This window comes from Stegastes partitus, unplaced genomic scaffold (genome assembly GCF_000690725.1).
Source record: "Stegastes partitus isolate 25-593 unplaced genomic scaffold, Stegastes_partitus-1.0.2 Scaffold1435, whole genome shotgun sequence".
NCBI classification, from domain to species: Eukaryota; Metazoa; Chordata; class Actinopteri; family Pomacentridae; genus Stegastes; species Stegastes partitus.
In genome coordinates, this window is record NW_007579166.1 from 156,712 (window position 1) to 175,519 (window position 18,808).

Consider the following 18,808-nt stretch of genomic DNA (forward strand, 5'->3'; position numbering starts at 1 on the left):
GAAGGATGTATTTTGTGTAGCCTCGGTATCAAACTCATGTCGCAGAGTGTTTGTCTTCCTCTCCTGGCAGTCAGAGTGATCACACAAACGCTGTCCATGTGTTCCTATAAGGTCTGTCCTTCCATCTGTAGTCCCTTCTCTGAACTTTTTTATCTGAGTTATCAGGATGTTTTTCTGCCGTAGTCCTTGTTGCTGCTGTAGCTTTCTCCATTTCCATTTTATTGAATGCTTCTCAGTTTAGCTCTTACATCCAGTCATTGCTGGTTGATGTCACCTCAGACAGCAGATGTAAAGCTCTGATGCAACTACTTGGAGCTAACAGGCCTTATTAGCATTGGATGAATTGTTTTGGAAAGGGCTTGAATGTAAGGTATGTACAAATGCACTCTAGCTTTAGTTATTTCAGAATTTGGGAAATGCTTATATATATATTAAAAACTAAAAACAACAACAACAAAAAAACAATGTCCAGAGGTAATAAATAAAGCAATAAATTCCATCCTTTAGCTGCACCTCCACCAGCTCTGGGAAAGTGATCGTTGAACATTAATTCATTTGACTTAAATACTGGATGTTGCTCTATTGCTGGATAAGAACTGTTATGAAACTGCTTACTGCAGCTTTAAATGTATGAAAATGTACAAACTGTACTTTCCTTTCAGTAAATGACGGCGATAACAACACTGTGGCCTACTTTACGTTGCTTCATTGTCTCACACCAGAGCAGCTCATCGTGCACATCGGCTGGTTTACACGATGGAAATACAAAAAATATCAGCTTTACCTAAACCTTTAGTTCATGAACTCTTTAAAATAACCCAATATCCACTCGGGATCGCTCAGAGTTTGTAGATGTCAGGTGAGCAGAGTGGTTTTACCAGATGAGTTACAACAAATGAAGAGAGTTGGCAAAAGCACACCAAATAATATCTGGAATATTTAACTGGTGTGTCAAATTGTATGTTAAATATTCCATCCATCCATCCATTATCTATAAACCACTTAATCCTCACTAGGATCCCAGCCAACTCAGGGCGAAGGCAGGGGACACCCTGGACAGGTTACCAGTCAATTTACAATCACCAATTAACCTCAGCATGTTTCTGGACTGTGGGAGGAAGCCGGAGAACCCGGAGAGAACCCACGCTGCACGGGGAGAACATGGAGACTCCACGCAGAAAGATCCCGGGTGTCCTCACCGGGACGCCAACCAGCGACCTTCTAGCTGCGAGGCGACGGTGCTAACCACCGAGCCACCCTGCAGCCCCATTATATTAAATATGAAATCAAATAATATTTTATTCTTACAGTTATAATTAAGGTCCCTCTTGTGTGCATGTACGTGACCCACAAACCCTGTCATATTGACACTTACAGCCACTTGTATAAACCATGTGTATCATGGCAGTCTCGAGTCTCCAGTGACTCCAATGATGCTGAATTTTCTAGTTGAATACATGCGACTTTGTTACAACAAACAATCATGTGTTTTGGTTCTTTCATAGATTTATTATCGGTCTTCTGGAAACATGCTGGGTGAAAAATATACACATACATACATTTTCTTAATGGCATGGCCTCTCAACCTCTCATGAGTGATTACGATCCAAGCCATGCTAAATAGGACCCATGTGATCCACTCATGAGACTCTACAGTGGGAAAATCTGAGGAGCTCAGCAAAGATCTGAAAAAGCAAACCATTATCTTGAACAAGTCAGGAAAGTCACTTGGAGCTATTTGAAAGCAGCTAAAGATTGCAAAATCATCTGTGCAAACAACTGTTAAGAAGTCAAAAGTTTAGGGTGCAGTTGTGTCTCTGCCATGATCAGGAGGAAACACAAGCTGAGACAGTTGGTCACGATGGTCAAGAGTCAACCAAGAGTCACCAGAAAGCAGGTCTGCAATGAACTAGAAGATGCTGGAACACAGGTGTTAGTATCCACTTTCCAGTTTGTTTTACATCCTCATGGGGTGATGATGAAGAAGGAAGCCCTTCCTCTAGGAGCAGTGGCTTAAGACTCCACTGAAGGCTGTTGCTGATCATGTGAACAAACGAGAGGCCTTTTGGAGGAAAGCTCTGTGGTCAGATGAAACAAAAATCTAGCTATTTGGCCAGAATGACCTGAAACATGTTTGGAGGAGAGAACCTCAAGAGCACCAACAACCTACTGTATAAGCACGGCGGTGGTAGTATCATGCTCTGGGGCTGTTTTGGTGCTCGTGGAACTGGTGCTTCATACAAAGTAAACCAAATAATGAACAAGGGGGGCTACCTCTGCATTCTTTGGGAAGAGTCGTAAAGAAATGGCTAAAGCAGTTTCCCTAAAGTTCTGACTTAAAGCCCGTGGAGAACCTGTGGACCATGATGGAGAAACAAGTCTGTGTCAGAAAGCCAACAGACTAAGTTCAGCTGAAACGTTCCAGAAGCTTGTGGACATCTACCAAAGCGCCTGCTTGAGTGTTATGTTAGCATTGCTTCATTTGTATTTTTGACCCAACTGATGTTGTCATATTCCCAGAAGACGTAAAATAAACCTATGAGTGAACTAAACTGCATGAGGTTCAGGAGTCATAGGAAGCTCAAGATTGCCATCACATGCATGGTTTTTACGGGCGCATGTAGTCCGGCTCCATGAGCGCTGTGATGATGCTCGACATGCTACAATAAAGTGTAAGTAGCTGTTTACTATCATAACCTTTAATAAGAGGATTGTGGTATCATGTAGTCAAAGAGGAATCTGGAGAGAAAGGCAGCAGAGAGGCAAGATGGTGTGGGTGTGTTGCTAAGCAACAACCACAATGTCTGTTTTCCTCATCGCCACAAAGGATCAGTGGAGCTGAGACCCAGATCAGAGAGAGAAAAATGAAACCATGATGTCTCAAATTAAACTAGTGAGGTAGTGGGAAAGATACCCAGACTTCTCTTCTGTCCCTGAAAGAGATGAGCCTGCAGAGAGGAGGGATGCTGGGCCGACGGGTCCATTAGGATTTGTGTTGTCTGCAGGAATGAGGAGCTAAACAGCATTATGAATGGCCTGTGTGGAGCCTGGGGCCATGTTGACGCAGTGAAGCTGGTGATGTGTACAGGGCAAAGTGAAATATGACCACTGCAGTGTCTTCATCAGTAGCACTGCTTCCATCTCCTATTGCTCTCCACGTTTCTGCCTCAGCGTTCATCTTCTAAAACTTCCTGTTCCTGTTAATGTGTCTCCATCTTAGCTTACGTTCACCTTAGCTTCTCATTGATTTTTTTTCTGTTCTCCATGCAGTCTGCTGGTCAGCTGCCCTGCTGATACACGCACTATCAGTTCATGGTGGAATTTTGTGGTGAACAAAAATAAAAGTGTCTGCAGCGAAACCACCAACTACAAAAACGTTGTAAATGTTCTATTCTGGTGTGTCGCTGCTGAATATCCTGCAGCAGTAGCCCAGCTAGTTAGCTGTTGCCAAGAATTCTGAATAAATGGCCAACAGTATAGAAGCAAAGCCCCCCCACACCACCATAGCTCCATCATCGCTCCATCATAGCTCCATCATGGCTCCATCATAGCTCCATCCATGCACCACAGCTGGAACCACATATGTAGACGCTAGAGATGTCCAAAGGTTGCCTTCGGAGTCCATCCTGAGAACTTTTTTACTGATCGACCTCAGCATCCACGAAAATCACAAGAATACTGTCAACACTAAAGTGATGACAAGTCCTCTTTGAATTAAATATGTCAAATGAACAAGGGCTGCAAAACGGTGATTAGTGTTTTCCAAAGCCCAAGATATTCAGCGCACTGTCATAGAGGAGGGAAGAAACTAAAGCATCCATCCATCATCTGTACACCGCTTCATCGTCACTGGGGGCAGTTACTCAAATTGATAAATGGATAGTCAACATGGTTGGTGATTCATTTACTGGTGACAACTTCCTGGTTAATCAATTTTTTCTTGCTGCTCTAAAATAAGCAATAATTTAAACATTAACATTTTTACTGCCGTGTGAGTATTGGTGCTAACCATCACTTGTTGGTCTCCTTGATCACTGATCATTGCATCGATATTGGCCCTGAAACATTTTTTTACTAACAAAGAATATTGGTCGACTCCTAGATTTCAGTGTTACTCTAAATTTCAGGAAATCGTGAAGAATAAAGAAAAATGCTGAACTTGAATTGGTGTTTCAAATTATGCTCCAAAAACACTGGATCTCACATTGTCCCATTGTGGATCTGGTTCTATTGAACCTTTCTGTTTAGTCTCTTTCAAAGTCTCCTATTTCTGGTGCAACCGTTCTATGAAGACATTTATAGTCTGTAAGTTTAGACAACCCATGTCAAGTTGACTAGTAATTGGTGAAGTGCTCTTTTAAGCGTGTATGGAGAACCTTGAAGGTCTGACACATGTGTTGTATTGACAGTAAACCACATCCAGTATCATGTTAGTGGGGAGTAGTTGACCCTTTATGGCCACCATTGCACCTGCTGCAGCCATGACATGACGGTACATCTTATGGAAAGTCCTTGGGATAACGCCATACCATGTAGAAACACAGTTCATAGAAACCTAACCCATGTCTGTCCTCTGCAGCTGATCAGCGATGGCAGCGTGGTGTACGCCGAAGCCCTCTGGGACCATGTCACCATGGACGACCAGGAGCTGGGCTTCAAGGCCGGCGATGTCATTGAAGTAGTGGATGCCACCAACAAGGAGTGGTGGTGGGGCCGCATAATGGACAGCGAGGGCTGGTTCCCTGCCAGCTTTGTACGGGTAAGAGAAACCGTCCAGACTGCTGGAAGATAGAAATGATCAACTACACAGCGTTTACTGTTGTTATCTGTTGTTGCATTGGTCGTCTGACTAAGATAAAGCCTCAAACTGCAGAAATATTTCTGTAATCTGCAGAATTAGGGCTCTTTTTATAGTGGATCCTGATTAACACATGGCACATAATAAGCACACTGTGTTCATGCACAAAGGCCTAAAGCAGGGGTCTCCAACTCCAGTCCTCGAGGGCCGCAATCCTGGAAGTTTTAGATGTTTCCTTCTTCCAACACACCTGATTCACATGATCAGGATCGTTATCAGGCTTCTGCAGAGCTTGATGATGAGCTGATCATTTGAATCAGGTGTGTTGGAAGAAGGAAACATCTAAAACTTGCAGGATTGCGGCCCTCGAGGACTGGAGTTGGAGACCCCTGGCCTAAAGTAAGAACACAGGATAGGACAGTGGGATTTTTGTAAACAGGCAGTTATATTGGGGAAAGAATTACGATTCTTCCTGAGGTTTCAACTGTATTCTCTGTGTTGTCTTCAGTTGCGTGTGAACCAGGATGAGCCCATCGAGGAGTATCTGGCCCACCCGGAGGAGGCCCAGACAGGAGAGGAGGACCGGGCGAGTCTGGGCCTGTTGTTGGGACCCGGTTTACCCTGCAAAGAGCAGATGAGAACCAATGTCATCAACGAGATCATGAGCACAGAGAGAGACTACATCAAACACCTGAAAGACATCTGTGAGGTCTGGATCCGTCTTGTGTAGACATCCATCCATCCATCCATCCATCCATCCATCCATCCATCCATCCATCCATCCATCCATCCATCCATTATCTATACACTGCGTAATCCTCACTGTGGTCGTAGGGGGGCTGGAGTCTCTCCCAGCTGATGCCATGCAGCCCTTTAGCCAATTAAGAATCACAAATTAACCTACAATGCATGTCCCGTGGACAGTTTTTATTTTTTAAAATACTTTCTTTATATTTGTTGTTCTCTTTGCTAAATAAAAATGCAAAAAAACCTGGATTTGAAACGTATAGTGGCAAATTCAAGCAGTTGGAGTTCTGACTTTTATTTGTGCTGGAAAAGAGTGTCAAAGATAAATCAACTGATAAAGTATTCTGCTGGTGTGCAACCGTCACGGCATGAATGTGCACATTTTCCTGTTAACTTCACATTTTTAAGACAAGATTCATAGAAGAGGATTTGTCTGCCTGTAGAGAAGAATGTGAGGAACAAATCCACAAATTTGAACCTCCTAGACCTCCAGTTTTTAAGTTTTTTCTACAGCTACAGATCCCACCGTCACAGGCACTCATTTATTTTGGTAGTATTTGTGACAAACCAAAGAAAAGCTGAAGAACTAATGAAGCAATGTGCAAAACGTTTTCATAAAGCTTCTCTAACAACAGATGAAAAGAAACAGCAGTGACTTGAATTTGATCAGTGACACATTTCTGCTATTGTGCAGGTGAATCAGCTCATACTGTTATATCTGGAGAGCTGATTATATCAGACAAATAAACTTCAGTGCAATGAGAGAAAAAAAACTAATCTTAAATTGCTGAGAGCAGAGGAATGCTATTTCTTTGGAGCTAAATTTAGGAAAGTATGAGAAAATGCTCAAAGTCTTATATTGATGTTAGATGGAGCTCAGTCATGTCCAGAAGAAATAGGCTGCATGAAGCTGCTTCATTTTCAGTGTTATTTTTCTCTGGATAATGTTATGTGGTGCAGCTTGGTTGTCATTCTCGCTGTGGAAGGCATGAGTCGTCTCTCAGATGATGCATTCTGTGGCAATGTAGAAGGTAACAGACTCACCAGAATGCTGTGTTGTTTGGACATGATTTCTTACGAAGGCATTTGGATAAAGTGTAAGATAATGGAGCCGACAGACTAAAGCACGAACCAGGCGGTCTGAAATGTTATGAGATGAACTCCTTTATGCACTTGTTCAGATGTGACTGACTTACTGTCATAACCACCCTGATTAAATATTACGTTTAATTGGAAAACAACCCGAGAATGAAAATCAAGCAAACTGAGCAACACCTACACATTAAAGTACTAGAACATACAGGGAGACAAAAAGTTCTGGATAACTGGCTCAGAGAGTATTTGTACATACCTCCAACAGCGCTCCACTGAACATTAAATGTTTAGCATAAATCCCCATGTGTATGTTCCTGTCTGTACCTTGTGTGTGACGGATAGTTAGATGCATTTGTTCTGTCTTGTCCCTCAGGGTTACATCAAACAGTGCCGCAAGAGGACAGACATGTTCAACGAGGAGCAGCTTCGCACCATCTTTGGCAACATTGAAGACATCTACCGGTTTCAGAGAAAGTTCCTGAAAGGCCTGGAGAAGAGGTTCAACAAGGAGCAGCCGCACCTCAGTGAGATCGGCTGCTGCTTCCTCGAACATGTAAGCTGAGTTGTGGATTCCACAGAACTCGTAAACAGCTTGTGGAGTTCAGATTTTCAGAATTTCAACATGATGCTGTGGATTTGACAAGAAAAACTGTAAGGAATGGCACAGACTAGTTAATAGTGTCAACTTGTCACAGTCTCTTTATTTTTTCTTTTGTTTTTAGAAGAAATCCAGCTGATTATAAAGTCCATTAATGTAGATGGTGCAGAAGGTACTTAGAGAACTGTGAGGGAACACTTTTTACCCAAACTGTTCTGCTGTCTCTAACTCTTTCTGTTCTTATTTTACGCACAGCAAACAGATTTCCAGATTTATTCCGAGTACTGCAACAACCACCCCAACGCCTGCGTCCAGCTCTCCAAGCTGATGAAGGTCAACAAGTACGTGTTCTTCTTCGAGGCCTGCCGACTTCTCCAGAAGATGATCGACATTTCTCTGGATGGCTTCCTGCTCACTCCAGTTCAGAAGATCTGCAAATACCCGTTGCAGCTGGCTGAGCTGCTCAAATACACCAACCCACAGCACAGGTGAGTGCAAACACTCACAGGGAGACGCTTCAGGAGATCCACTGGTGCGTGGAGGTTCTGGTGACGTCTATGACTTCCTCAAGAGACGCGTCTGATCCCATTCTGTATAAACAGATGCAATCAATGTCCATGATTTTGAGTTAAGGAGTGTTTTATTTGTGTTTGTTTTTACCTTGAAGTGGTCGTTTGACACAAACATTCACTGTGATTGAATAAAATATACAGCATGTCACAAAAGTGAAAATGTCCAAATTGGGCCCAAAGCATCCAGATGTTGTGTGGCCACCATTCGCCTTAACCCTCTTGGCCATGGAGCCATGACCAGAGCTCCACAGGTGGCCACTGGAATCCTCCTCCACTCCTCCATGATGACATCACGGAGCTGGTGGACGTTAGAGACCTTGTGCTCCTCCACCTTCTGTTAGAGGATGCCCCGCAGATGCTCAGTCGGGTTTAGATCTGGAGACATGCTCGGCCGGTCCATCATGTTCACCCTCAACTTCTTTATCAAGGCTGTAGTTGTCTTGGAGATGTGTTCGGGGTCGTTGTCATGTTGGAATACCACCATGTGGCCCAGTGTCTGAAGGGAGGGGATCATGCTCTGCTTCAGAAAGTCACAGTACATGTTGGCGTTCATGGTTTCCTCAGTGAACTGTAGCTCCCCGAGCCGGCAGCGCTCATGTCATGTCATGAATTACTGGAGGCACCAACAGAAGGGAGGTCACTCTTCACTGTGGTGTGTCAACCGATGCAACAGAGGGGCTCAGTGATGTGCTTTTAAAGTTTCTGGTCAACAATAAAGTTCTGTAGTCTACAGGAATACTTGAGGCTTTGATACTCAATATTTGCCAACAGGATGGAGTCAGTGTTGGTTTTAAACTTTTGTGACTCCAAGAATGTACATCCACAAATGTCCTGTTTTCATCTGTACACCTCACCTGCATGTAACGCTCTGATCTTTAGAGATTACCAAGATGTGGAGGCAGCCTTAAATGCCATGAAGAACGTGGCAAGACTGATCAACGAGAGGAAACGACGCCTTGAGAACATCGACAAGATCGCCCAGTGGCAGAGCTCCATAGAGGATTGGGAGGTATTTCATGAAACCTCTCTGTCCTCCAGTTGTCTCGCACTTATTATTGCCTGATACAGCAGCAGTAAGTCTCAGTGGTAACAACTGTGTGTGTGTGTGTGTGTGTGTGTGTTTTGATCCGTGCAGGGTGAGGACGTCCTCAGCAGAAGCTCTGATCTCATATTTTCGGGGGAGTTGACCAAACTGTCCCAGCCTCAGGCGAAGAGTCAGCAGAGAATGTTCTTCCTCTTTGACCATCAGATGATGTACTGCAAAAAGGTGCCTCAGCATTTTGAGCTGATCAATACTATTAATAGCGTACTAGAACATTTAAAGTCCACATACTGCAACTGAATAGAATGAATGATATTAAACAAAGCAGCCATGTTGGCTCCTGCTCAGTTCTTGCACTGATCAGAGGAGTTCTGAGCTAAACTTGCCGTCCTCATCGCTGCAGGACCTCCTGCGTCGGGACATGCTGTACTACAAGGGCCGGATGGACATGGACCACATGGAGGTGATCGACATGGAGGACGGGAAGGAGAAGGACTTTAACATCACCGTTAAGAATGCCCTGAAGCTGCGGTCGCTGGCTGGCGATGAAGTCCACCTCCTGTGTGCCAAGAAGCCCGAGCAGAAACAGCGCTGGCTCCGAGCCTTCGCCGATGAGAGGAGGCAGGTCCAGCATGACCGCGAGACAGGTCAGATAATCTGGCTTCATGCATGAAAACAAGCACTGTTGTTAGTCTTTTCATCAGGCAGTCCGTTACGTGGTCATCAGGAGTCAAACCGATGATCTTTTGGTGAGCTGACAGTGTCTTTAAAACCTCTCAGCCTCACAAACTTTTCATAAAAAGTCATAAAATGGAAAATCTTTCGTGTAGATCAAAGGTTACAGCTCTGATTTAGAAAGATGAAAGTGGCTGAACAGAGTACAATGGTTCAGACGTGCTGCCCTGTCTTAAGTGTTTGCTAATTCATTCCCTGGTTCAGTGATTAACTCCAACTGGATTCATGTCTAAGAAAAACCTTCCATCGTATTTTGAATCTGCTTCTCTGAATGCTTCCTGTTTAGAAGTCTTTCAGTGAATGGATAACTGTTTACTGAGACAGCTCCTTTTTTCCTGTGTTTGTCTTCTCAGGTTTCTCTCTCACAGAGGTCCAGAAGAAACAGGCCATGCTAAATGCCTGCAAAAGCCATCAAGCTGGGAAACCCAAAGGTATGCACACAGAGCAGAAAGCTACCTGAGTGTGTGTGTGTGGGGACATCAGGATTTAGCGATTTACATCAATAACAGCAACAAACAGGACAGACAGAATAAGTCTGAGCAGTGCACAGCTAACATCAACATAAAGCAAACAGCTAAATCAGTGGGATTATGAAGCATTTCAACCGTCTCCTCGGTCGACCCTGTCAGTCTTTAAACATGTTCAGAGGTACTGACAGGTAGAGAACAGTGGGATCAGTTAGTGAAGGACAATCGTATCGCTGTTTTAATAAAAGAAAACGAGAGCAGCAGGAGAAACGTGAGCCATGATGCTAACAGTAGAGTCGGTGCCATATCACTGGAATGTCAAACGACTGAAAGCTGTTTTATATCACAGTAATTGCATTAAGTGGAGCGGTAGGGTATTCTGTCTGATGTAAAATTAAAAACTAATAGTTTATGTTTACCGTATCCAAACATACAGGCCCGACACTGGGAACTCAACCAAAGTCAGGACACTTTTCATGACTGACGTTCAGATCTTTTATGTTTTTCAGTACTTTCTATGTCCTCTGTTATTACAGACGACAGACACAAACCTCCTCGGCGTGGACGATACCGGTGCTGAACACATGTCTGGACAAATGTTCTGCCATTCTTCTACACCAGAGATCTCCAGCTCCGGTCCTCCTGAGCTACTGTCCTGCAGGTTTAAGACGTTACTGAAACACACCTGACTCACATTAATGGATCTCCAACAGCTTGTTGTCAAGTTCTACACAAGTCTGTTAATGATCCATTAATGTGAGTCAGGTGTGTTGAAGTAACGTCTAAAACCTGCAGGACAGAAGCTCAGGAGGACCGGAGCTGGAGATCCCTGTTCTACGCTATTATCTTGAGCTGCCCTTTGCCGAAGAGGTTGTGATGCTCTACCGTTCTCTTTAAAATACGCCAAAGGTGTTCTGTTAAATTCAAGTAGGGTTACACATTTGACCAGATTATAGTTTCATTTATGTGCTTCTGCAGACTGGGAGTCATCTCGTCAGCCAGTATTTCTATATATCCACAGGCATATACTCTATCCCTAACAGAGTTTGGTCTTCAGCAGTGTGGTGGTGCAGAACTGTCGCCTCACAACTAGAAGGTCCTCAGTTTAAATCTTGGCCGAGACCTTTCTGTGTGGAGCTGTACCATTTCATTAAGTGCTCCAGCTTCCTTCCACAGTTCAAAGACATGCTGAGGTTAACTGGTAATTTTAAACTGGCCATTTAAACCTGTGCAGTGTCTGAAGCGCTTCCATCTTTCTTTTTCACAGCTAGTTTATGCAGTAGTGGTTCTGCTACTTTACTCTATAGCTCCGGATTAGCGCTGCAGCTGTGTTTGTCACTGTCAGAGCCCCGCTTCGGCCCATGCCAGACTCCCTATCCTGTCACTGTGGTCCTCTGGACCTGATCACAGCTACCGGAGACAGCTGTGGCAATCAGCTCACCTGAGTCTAATCAGCAACAAACAGCTCGTTCCTTCTCTTGGCGCCAGGTCACTAGCCGTCCATCAACCCGTCTCCTGCTTGCACCGGCAGTTTTGGTTTCATTTTGTTTACTGGTTCAGTTATTTAGTATTTTTCCTGTAGTTTGTTTAGCTTGTTTGTTAGTTTCCCTTTTTCATTATTAGATTATTAATTCCTTGTTCAGTTTCCGTGGAGTTCTGTTTATTATTCTGTTCCATCCATTCATTCATGAATTCCCTTCGTGACAGTCACCGACCTTTCTGTACCTTTTTCCGCCAGTAAAGAACCACTTTGACATGCACATAGACGCAGCTCATAGGTCTAAAACCCAGCAGGTTCTGGTGTTCACAGCTCGTTTTAGAGCCACGTATATGAGGTCGGGCTGATTGGAAATCACTGCTGGTCTGAATTGTGCTGAAACAATCACAGGCTTTCAAACATGTGTTTGTGATGCTGAGTTTCTGCTTTGGGGCCTTTATTTTCAATATAGTCTCACTAAAGTGTTGGATTTTGATTGTTCATGAGAGGAAATAATGCAGCTACTGAGAGGAAATTGAATAAATATTTCTACTCTGTGGCACAGGGGTGTACTCACCTTTGCTTTAAAGATCTTTAATCGCAGCAGAACTTGTTCCATTGGTTTACGTTGGACCAGCTGTTTATTTTATACAGTAAATACGTTTATCTTCTCACATGAACACCACAGCGCTGATATGTTGTGTCATCTGTCCTCAGCGTTGACCAGACCCTACTACGACTTCCTGCTGCGACAGAAACACCCCTCCCTTCCCACCGCTTTGCCACAGCAACAGGTCTTCATGCTGGCCGAGCCCAAGCGCAAAACCTCCACCTTCTGGCACAACATTGGCAGACTGACACCTTTCAAGAAGTAGAAAGAAAATTAAAAAAGGAAAAGAAGAGCTGTGGAGAGAGAGAGAGAGGGAAGAGGAAGAGGAGGAGGAGAAAGAGAAGAGCTCGCTGCTCGTGCCTGAATAGACCCTTTTGGAATCTTCTCTTTTCTTTCCTACTTGTACCATTGCCCATATTGATACGGTGATTTATTGTATAGATGAAAATGATTATGATGATGATGATGATGAGGAGGAGGAGATTATTTTTTGAAAGCACTTTATAGGTTGGTTAACAATCAGACTTGAGAATGGTCTCCTGGAGAGTCAAACTGGGAGAGTGGACTCTTGATTACCTTACTGCTATTACATCTCCAATCGAGCGCCAACTGGTACTAATACTACTACTGTACTGCTGCAAGCGAGCGTGGGACTCCTGGCTGCGCTGCCTCTGTGAAGACATTGCCTGTCGACGAAATCGTGTAGTTTATTTCCACTGTTCTGTTGTTTTATTATTTGACAGATGCCAACTGTTCATAGTGCCAGATGATTTGTTTTTATATTCGTTTGTTCTGTGTGTGCTTATGGAAAAAAAAAAAAAAGGGAACATTGGGGGTCAAATTTCTAGTGCTTTTCTATGTGTAAATATATAATTTCAGGATCATTTCAGCTTTGATTTTAAACATTTTGTGATCTCCATCCAGCCCCCGAATTGGTTCTGTGTTTCTCTGGTGCATTTACTGTATTGTGCAAACACTTGACAGACGACATCGACAGCAGCCCAAAGAAGACTCCACTCATCTCGCGTTAGGAGCTTTTTATTCAGATAGCAGCGACCCACACATCCCAGCAACACACATTCCTCGAGTCTGATCCTCGACTCCTCCTGATGCCTACCATGCCAATGAAAGTAAACATCCTGCTCTTTGTTTCCTTTCTCTTTTTTCGCGTTCCGTTCCGTTTTGTTTTTTGAAGTGCCATTTGAAGTGTGTCATGGACGACTTACAATGACATGCATGGATGTGATGAAAACATACTGTGAAGAATATTTTTTATATCTGATGAACCCTGCTATATTTAACCAGAAGTGAGGTTTCATGTGCTACTAGGCTGACACACACACACACACACACACATACACACACACACACGTGTTATTTTATCTACCTGTACTTCTGATATCCAGTATTCCTGCTATGTGTATCTGGTTTCCAATATAATCTAATTTCAGATTAATGCAGCCCAGTGATATCAATGAAATGTACTCCTTTCACCTTTATGTTGAAATGTTTTAGCTTCTGACAATATTAAACATTCCTAAGCTGACAAATGTGGCTGTCAGTCAGGCTGGTTCTTCTATTTCACACTTGAGCGTTGGACACGTGAGCAGCTGCAGCTTTAACTCTCAGATTAAATCAACGGCGTGCAAGTTTCAGCTCTTTAAAGGACCAGGCCGGTGTTTTTGCAAGTTCAAGACCCTGAACTACAAAACCTTGTGTTAGTATTTTTAATGCTTTTGCTGACAGTTGTCCAAAGCATGGGCTGCAAGGTGTCTCAGTGGTTAGCACCGTCGCCTCACAGCTAGAAGGTCGCCAGTTGGCCGGGATCTTTCTGTGTGGAGTCTCCATGTTCTCCCCGTGCAGCGTGGGTTCTCTCCGGGTTCTCCGGCTTCCTCCCACAGTCCAGAAACATGCTGAGGTTAATTGGTGATTCTAAATTGTCCGTAGACTGGTTACCTGTCCAGGTGAACCTGCCTTCACCCTGAGTCAGCTGGGATAGGCTCCGCCCCCCATGACCCTGGTGAGGATGAAGGTGTAGAGATGATGGATGGATGGATGTAGCTACATTGCAGTTTGATTGAGTTTTTGACGTGCGACCATCAGCTATCTAGAACAGTATTAAGTTGATTTCTACTTTCCAAAGGGACATGCAGAAAAGTGTCCAAGGCTAATTGGTTGATCATTATTATTCATTTTACTGGACTGATGCATTCACAAAGTGTTTGGGAAACCAGGTCCAGACGGAGGAAGAGTCCTCATGTTCTGTGCTTGCACATAAATGGTGACGACAGGAGGATGGTGTCCAATGGGGGAAGTCTACGGAAAGGAATGTTCCGCGGTTGTTGTAGGCGGCTGTGGCTCAGGTAGAGCAGTTGTCCTCTGTTTCTAAGGTGGCAGTTTGGCAAAGATTACTAACAAATAGTCTAAAGTACTTATACACCGGAACAAAACATTTTAATTTTGCTCAGTGTGGATACAAGCAGTGGAGGACAGCTGTAGACATCAGAATGAACTGACCTACCTAACAACACACATCTCATTTACAACCCTAGATACAAACAGTTCTGTGTACGTCCATGTCTCTGTGGACAGGCTGCTACTTCTGCCATCTGTGCATCTGGGCGTATTGAGCAGCATAAGACTGCCTGGTGGTGTGCTGTCCGTCCTCTGTTTCTGATCCAGAGTCCTCTTCTTCTTCCTCCTCCTCGTCCTCTTCTTCCTGCTCCGGCGTCTCTTCCACAGCTCTCTGGTGCTGGAAGGTGTTCCGAGACTACAGATAAAACACACTCAGAAATTGCTCAGAGCGTCATTTTAGTTTTTCTAATTCTGAGATTATGACAACAAAAGTAAAGTGCTCACCCTCCTGTGCTGTTGTCTGTGGCTTTGACTTGTGGTGGAGGCCAGCGCTGATCTGAGACTTTGGGATTTTAGGGAGGCTGGAGGAGGACTGGGGTAGTGACTTATGGGGGAAGAGGAGCTGCTGTTCAGAGTCGTGCCCAGAGGTCCTGTCATGGAGTCGGACATCTTGATTCGTCCACTGAACAGCTGTGGAGACAGGAACATAATTACTCCTAAAACAGGGCTTCAAGCGTTAAAACGAATTAGTTTTTACCATTTTATTTTACAGGCATACATCCATACTTTACGTTAGACCAATCATACCCTAAACACTGCCAAAAATCTCATTCCCAGTCATTTTTGTTATAATAAACAGTAAATAACAAAGCAGGAACTTGTCTTTCTGCGTAGGATCAGCAGAACTAATGGAAACATATAGAGACTGAACAAGAGGGGTCCCAGGATCGACCCCTGAGGAACCCCACAGGTCACGGCCATTCGGTCTGAGACACAGCTACCAATCTCAACAAAATACGTCCTGTTCTCCAGATAGTCACTATGTCAATTTCTGTTTGTTGCTGAGCAGGACGTGTTAAATGTCTCTACAGGTTGTTGTTTTAAGCGTTATCATCTGTATCAAGCTACCTGCAGATCCTTTTCGGTGTCCATTGCCTCCAGGTTCTGGTATGTGTGTGTGTAGACCTCCAGCGCTTTAGCATGGAAGAGCATCTCCACCGTGATGAAGTCTGTGAAGATCCTCTGACAAAAAAAACAAAGCAATCATGTTGTCACTCAAACACTGATGCATACAGCATGTATGGACGTATGAGACTGACTTTGATATCCTCCAGTTTCTGTCTCTGGAAGTCAGTAATCGTCTCCTCGAGCTGTCTGATGCTGCGCTGGGCGTTGTTGGAAGCCTTCTGGGCGTTTACTTCTGCCTGTTGATGAACAAATGCACAGTAAAAAGTAGACACTGTTGTTTAAAATATGCTGTTTAAATGGCTTGATCTGACACTTAAGCTCACGGTGGGGCTCAGTGATGGGATGACATGAGATAACCAGAACATCAGCTACCTGAGACTGAGAGGTCTGGTCAAGGAAATATTCTCAAGTAGAATCATGTGCAAGTTTAAAACATTTGAGGGTATTTACACAAATGGGTTTTTTTGTATTTTTCCTAATAAGATCCACAGACATCTAAAGGCCCCCCCAGCAGCTCTCTGTGGCCCCCTAGTGGGCCGTGGCCCCCCTGTTGAGAACCACCGGTCTACATCTCCAAAGCTGCTGTATGTACATCTTTCAATATATATAAGGCATGGCCTCTTGACCTACAGTGAGCCATTAGGATTGACTGTAGCTGGTGTGGTGTGTTTAGACTCTGCAAGTCTGAACCTGGAGGAGCCGCTGGAACCTCATCATGATATGCAAGGTCTTTGTAAGTGTATGTAAGGTATTTTTCACAACAATAGTTTACATTTTTAATGAATCTGAGGTCATGAGAAGAGTCAGTGAGGGAGGATACAATGCTCTGTCGGTCCGCTGGATCCCTCAGACGTATTTTCTCCAGTTGCCGCAGCTGTTTCATCTCCCTCTTCAGGTCAGCGTTGAACTTCTTCAGATCAGTCTGAAAGGTAGGTTTTAAGAAATGTATCTACTGGTTAGCAGGTTGGCCACCATTTAAAATAGAAGGAGAGATGCTGAGAAGTTCACCCGTGGGCCACATTATTAATAACTTTAACTCTGAAAGTTCATGTGTGAGAGAATCATTTATGTAACTACAATAACTTATAGTGTAATAAAATATGTTGTCATTGGGCTACCCAGTGTGTGAACTCATCTACGTTATGTCACAAAAGTGAGACGATTTTCCATCCATCCATCATCTCTACACCTTCATCCTCACCAGGGTCATGGGGGGCGGAGCCTATCCCAGCTGACTCAGGGTGAAGGCAGGTTCACCTGGACAGGTAACCAGTCTATCACAGGGCTACACTTAGAGACAGACAACCAAGTACACTCACATTTACACCTACGGACAATTTACAATCACCAATTAACCTCAGCATGTTTCTGGACTGTGGGAGGAAGCCGGAGAACCCGGAGAGAACCCACGCTGCACGGCGACCTTCTAGCTGTGAGGCGCTAACGGTGCTAACCACCGAGACACCTGCAGCCCCTGAGACAATATTTTCTATTTTTAACGTTTGTGGCCTCTTTTTGTCAGAGCATTGTTTACCACTACATGTAAAACGGTTAAATTCTTTAAAGATTTGAATGAGAATGATTTCAGTGCACAAATTGTTTTGCATTTACAGGATGTACAAATATTTTATTAGATCTTTTCACTGAAGAAATGACACTTTGCTGCCATGTAAAGTCGTCAGTGTGCAGCTTGTACATTTACTGTCCCCTCAAAATAACTCAACACACAGTCATTAATGTCTAAACGACTGGCAACAGAAGTGAATACGCCCCGAAGTGAAAATGTCCAAACTGGGCCCAGTTTGCCATTTTCCCTCCCCGGTGTCATGTGACTATTAACACATCTCCCACTGTACTTTAAAAATGTTTGTGCAGTGACAGGACTGCTGCTATTTTTGTTGTAAACTGTGAATGACAATAAAGGAACTCTAGTCTACTTTCTATTCTATTTAAAAAAATAGACCATTTCTATTCACATGAGTTATTTTTTCTGATGTAACACCAACTAGAGTTCCTTTTAAATCCATTCACGGTGTTTCTTTTAGAGTTATTCAGCCCTGAAAGTTAGTTTCATTTCAGCTCATCAACATCTTCATCACAAAAACAACTCTGAGCTGCAGAAACGTAGGATCTACAATATGCAGAAGTATTTCACATTTCATTTTGAAAGAAGGAGGGTGTGAGGAATAAGTTTTGATCTGGATTAACGTCTCCACAGAACAGTCAACTGACATTAGCTTCCTTTAGATACATCAGTATGTCACACATGTACAACCAAACTCACCCTTTTGTTCTTGACGATATCTCCGTAGGCTTTGAGAGGACGAATAACTCTGGTCTCCAGTCTTTCTACCTGCAGCAGTAAAGCGTTTATCAGGACAACGATCACATGCAGAAGACATACAACACACTCATGCATGGACATGTGCAGGGTTTCTGACCTCAGCCTGCCTGTAGTCCTGCACCATGGCGAGGTCTTCTGCTAGGTTCTTCAGGCCAAGCTGAAGCTCAGGGTCCTCTGTCCTGCAGAAGTCAAAGAGCCGAGCCACCAGCAGGTCGGCCTTGTCCCTGAGCTTGGCTGTTTTCCTGGTGTAGGAGGCCAGCAGGGAGCAGATCTCACCCAGGTGCTTCTCAGCGTGCACCACAGTCTGCTCCATCGTCTTCACCTGAAGATCCCTGCTGGGACACATAAAAAATGGACAAGGACATGTAGCCGTGTAGCACGTTCAGAATAACCGAGCTTAGCATCCCCAAGCCTACAGAGTTAAACAGCCTCAGCAATGTTGTCTCTGGATGATGTGAAGCATCAGAACATTACCTGGAGAAGAGGTTGTTCATGTTTGATCTGTCGTTCTCACCACAGTTCTTCAGCTTCCTCCTTAGTCTCACGAGTGTCAACTGTTGCCATGGAAGCACCGACAACAGATGGTGGGAGTGGCTGAAGTGTCCGCGTTTCTCCACACGATGGCAGCAGAGCGTTGTTTTATGGTCGTCTACTGAAAAAGAGTTTTTCTGTGTACATCTGTCAGACTTTTCATTTCCCAGTTTGTTCACATTTAGTCCCTCTTTAGGTCCTGATTCCTCCCACCAGCCATGTGAACAGTGGAGGCAAAGAGGAGCTACA

The 18,808-nt window shown here is 44.0% G+C and overlaps 2 protein-coding genes across 5 annotated transcripts in view; one reads left to right on the forward strand and one right to left on the reverse strand.

Annotated features, from left to right (window-relative positions):
• arhgef4 (Rho guanine nucleotide exchange factor (GEF) 4) overlaps positions 1–13,691 on the forward strand; it is an 89,148-nt gene extending 75,457 nt beyond the window's left edge. For all 4 annotated transcript variants that reach the window (XM_008299585.1, XM_008299586.1, XM_008299587.1 and 1 more), the window contains 9 exons: positions 4,580–4,759; positions 5,307–5,507; positions 7,014–7,193; positions 7,494–7,726; positions 8,690–8,819; positions 8,946–9,077; positions 9,256–9,499; positions 9,941–10,018; positions 12,249–13,691. In XM_008299585.1, coding sequence (XP_008297807.1) covers positions 4,580–4,759; positions 5,307–5,507; positions 7,014–7,193; positions 7,494–7,726; positions 8,690–8,819; positions 8,946–9,077; positions 9,256–9,499; positions 9,941–10,018; positions 12,249–12,406 — 1,536 coding nt within the window. In that variant the 3' untranslated portion in view covers positions 12,407–13,691. The remainder of the gene's footprint in view (positions 1–4,579; positions 4,760–5,306; positions 5,508–7,013; positions 7,194–7,493; positions 7,727–8,689; positions 8,820–8,945; positions 9,078–9,255; positions 9,500–9,940; positions 10,019–12,248) is intronic.
• Positions 13,692–14,630: 939 nt separating this feature from the next.
• LOC103370509 (protein FAM92B-like) lies at positions 14,631–18,522 on the reverse strand. The gene is made up of 9 exons (XM_008299589.1): positions 18,503–18,522; positions 18,126–18,360; positions 17,969–18,037; positions 16,505–16,606; positions 16,057–16,062; positions 15,816–15,920; positions 15,625–15,738; positions 15,001–15,186; positions 14,631–14,911 (listed from the first exon to the last, which is right to left on the reverse strand). Exons 1-9 carry the CDS (start codon positions 18,520–18,522, stop codon positions 14,738–14,740), a joined length of 1,011 nt encoding a protein of 336 aa, XP_008297811.1. The 3' UTR covers positions 14,631–14,737.
• Positions 18,523–18,808: the final 286 nt, after the last annotated feature.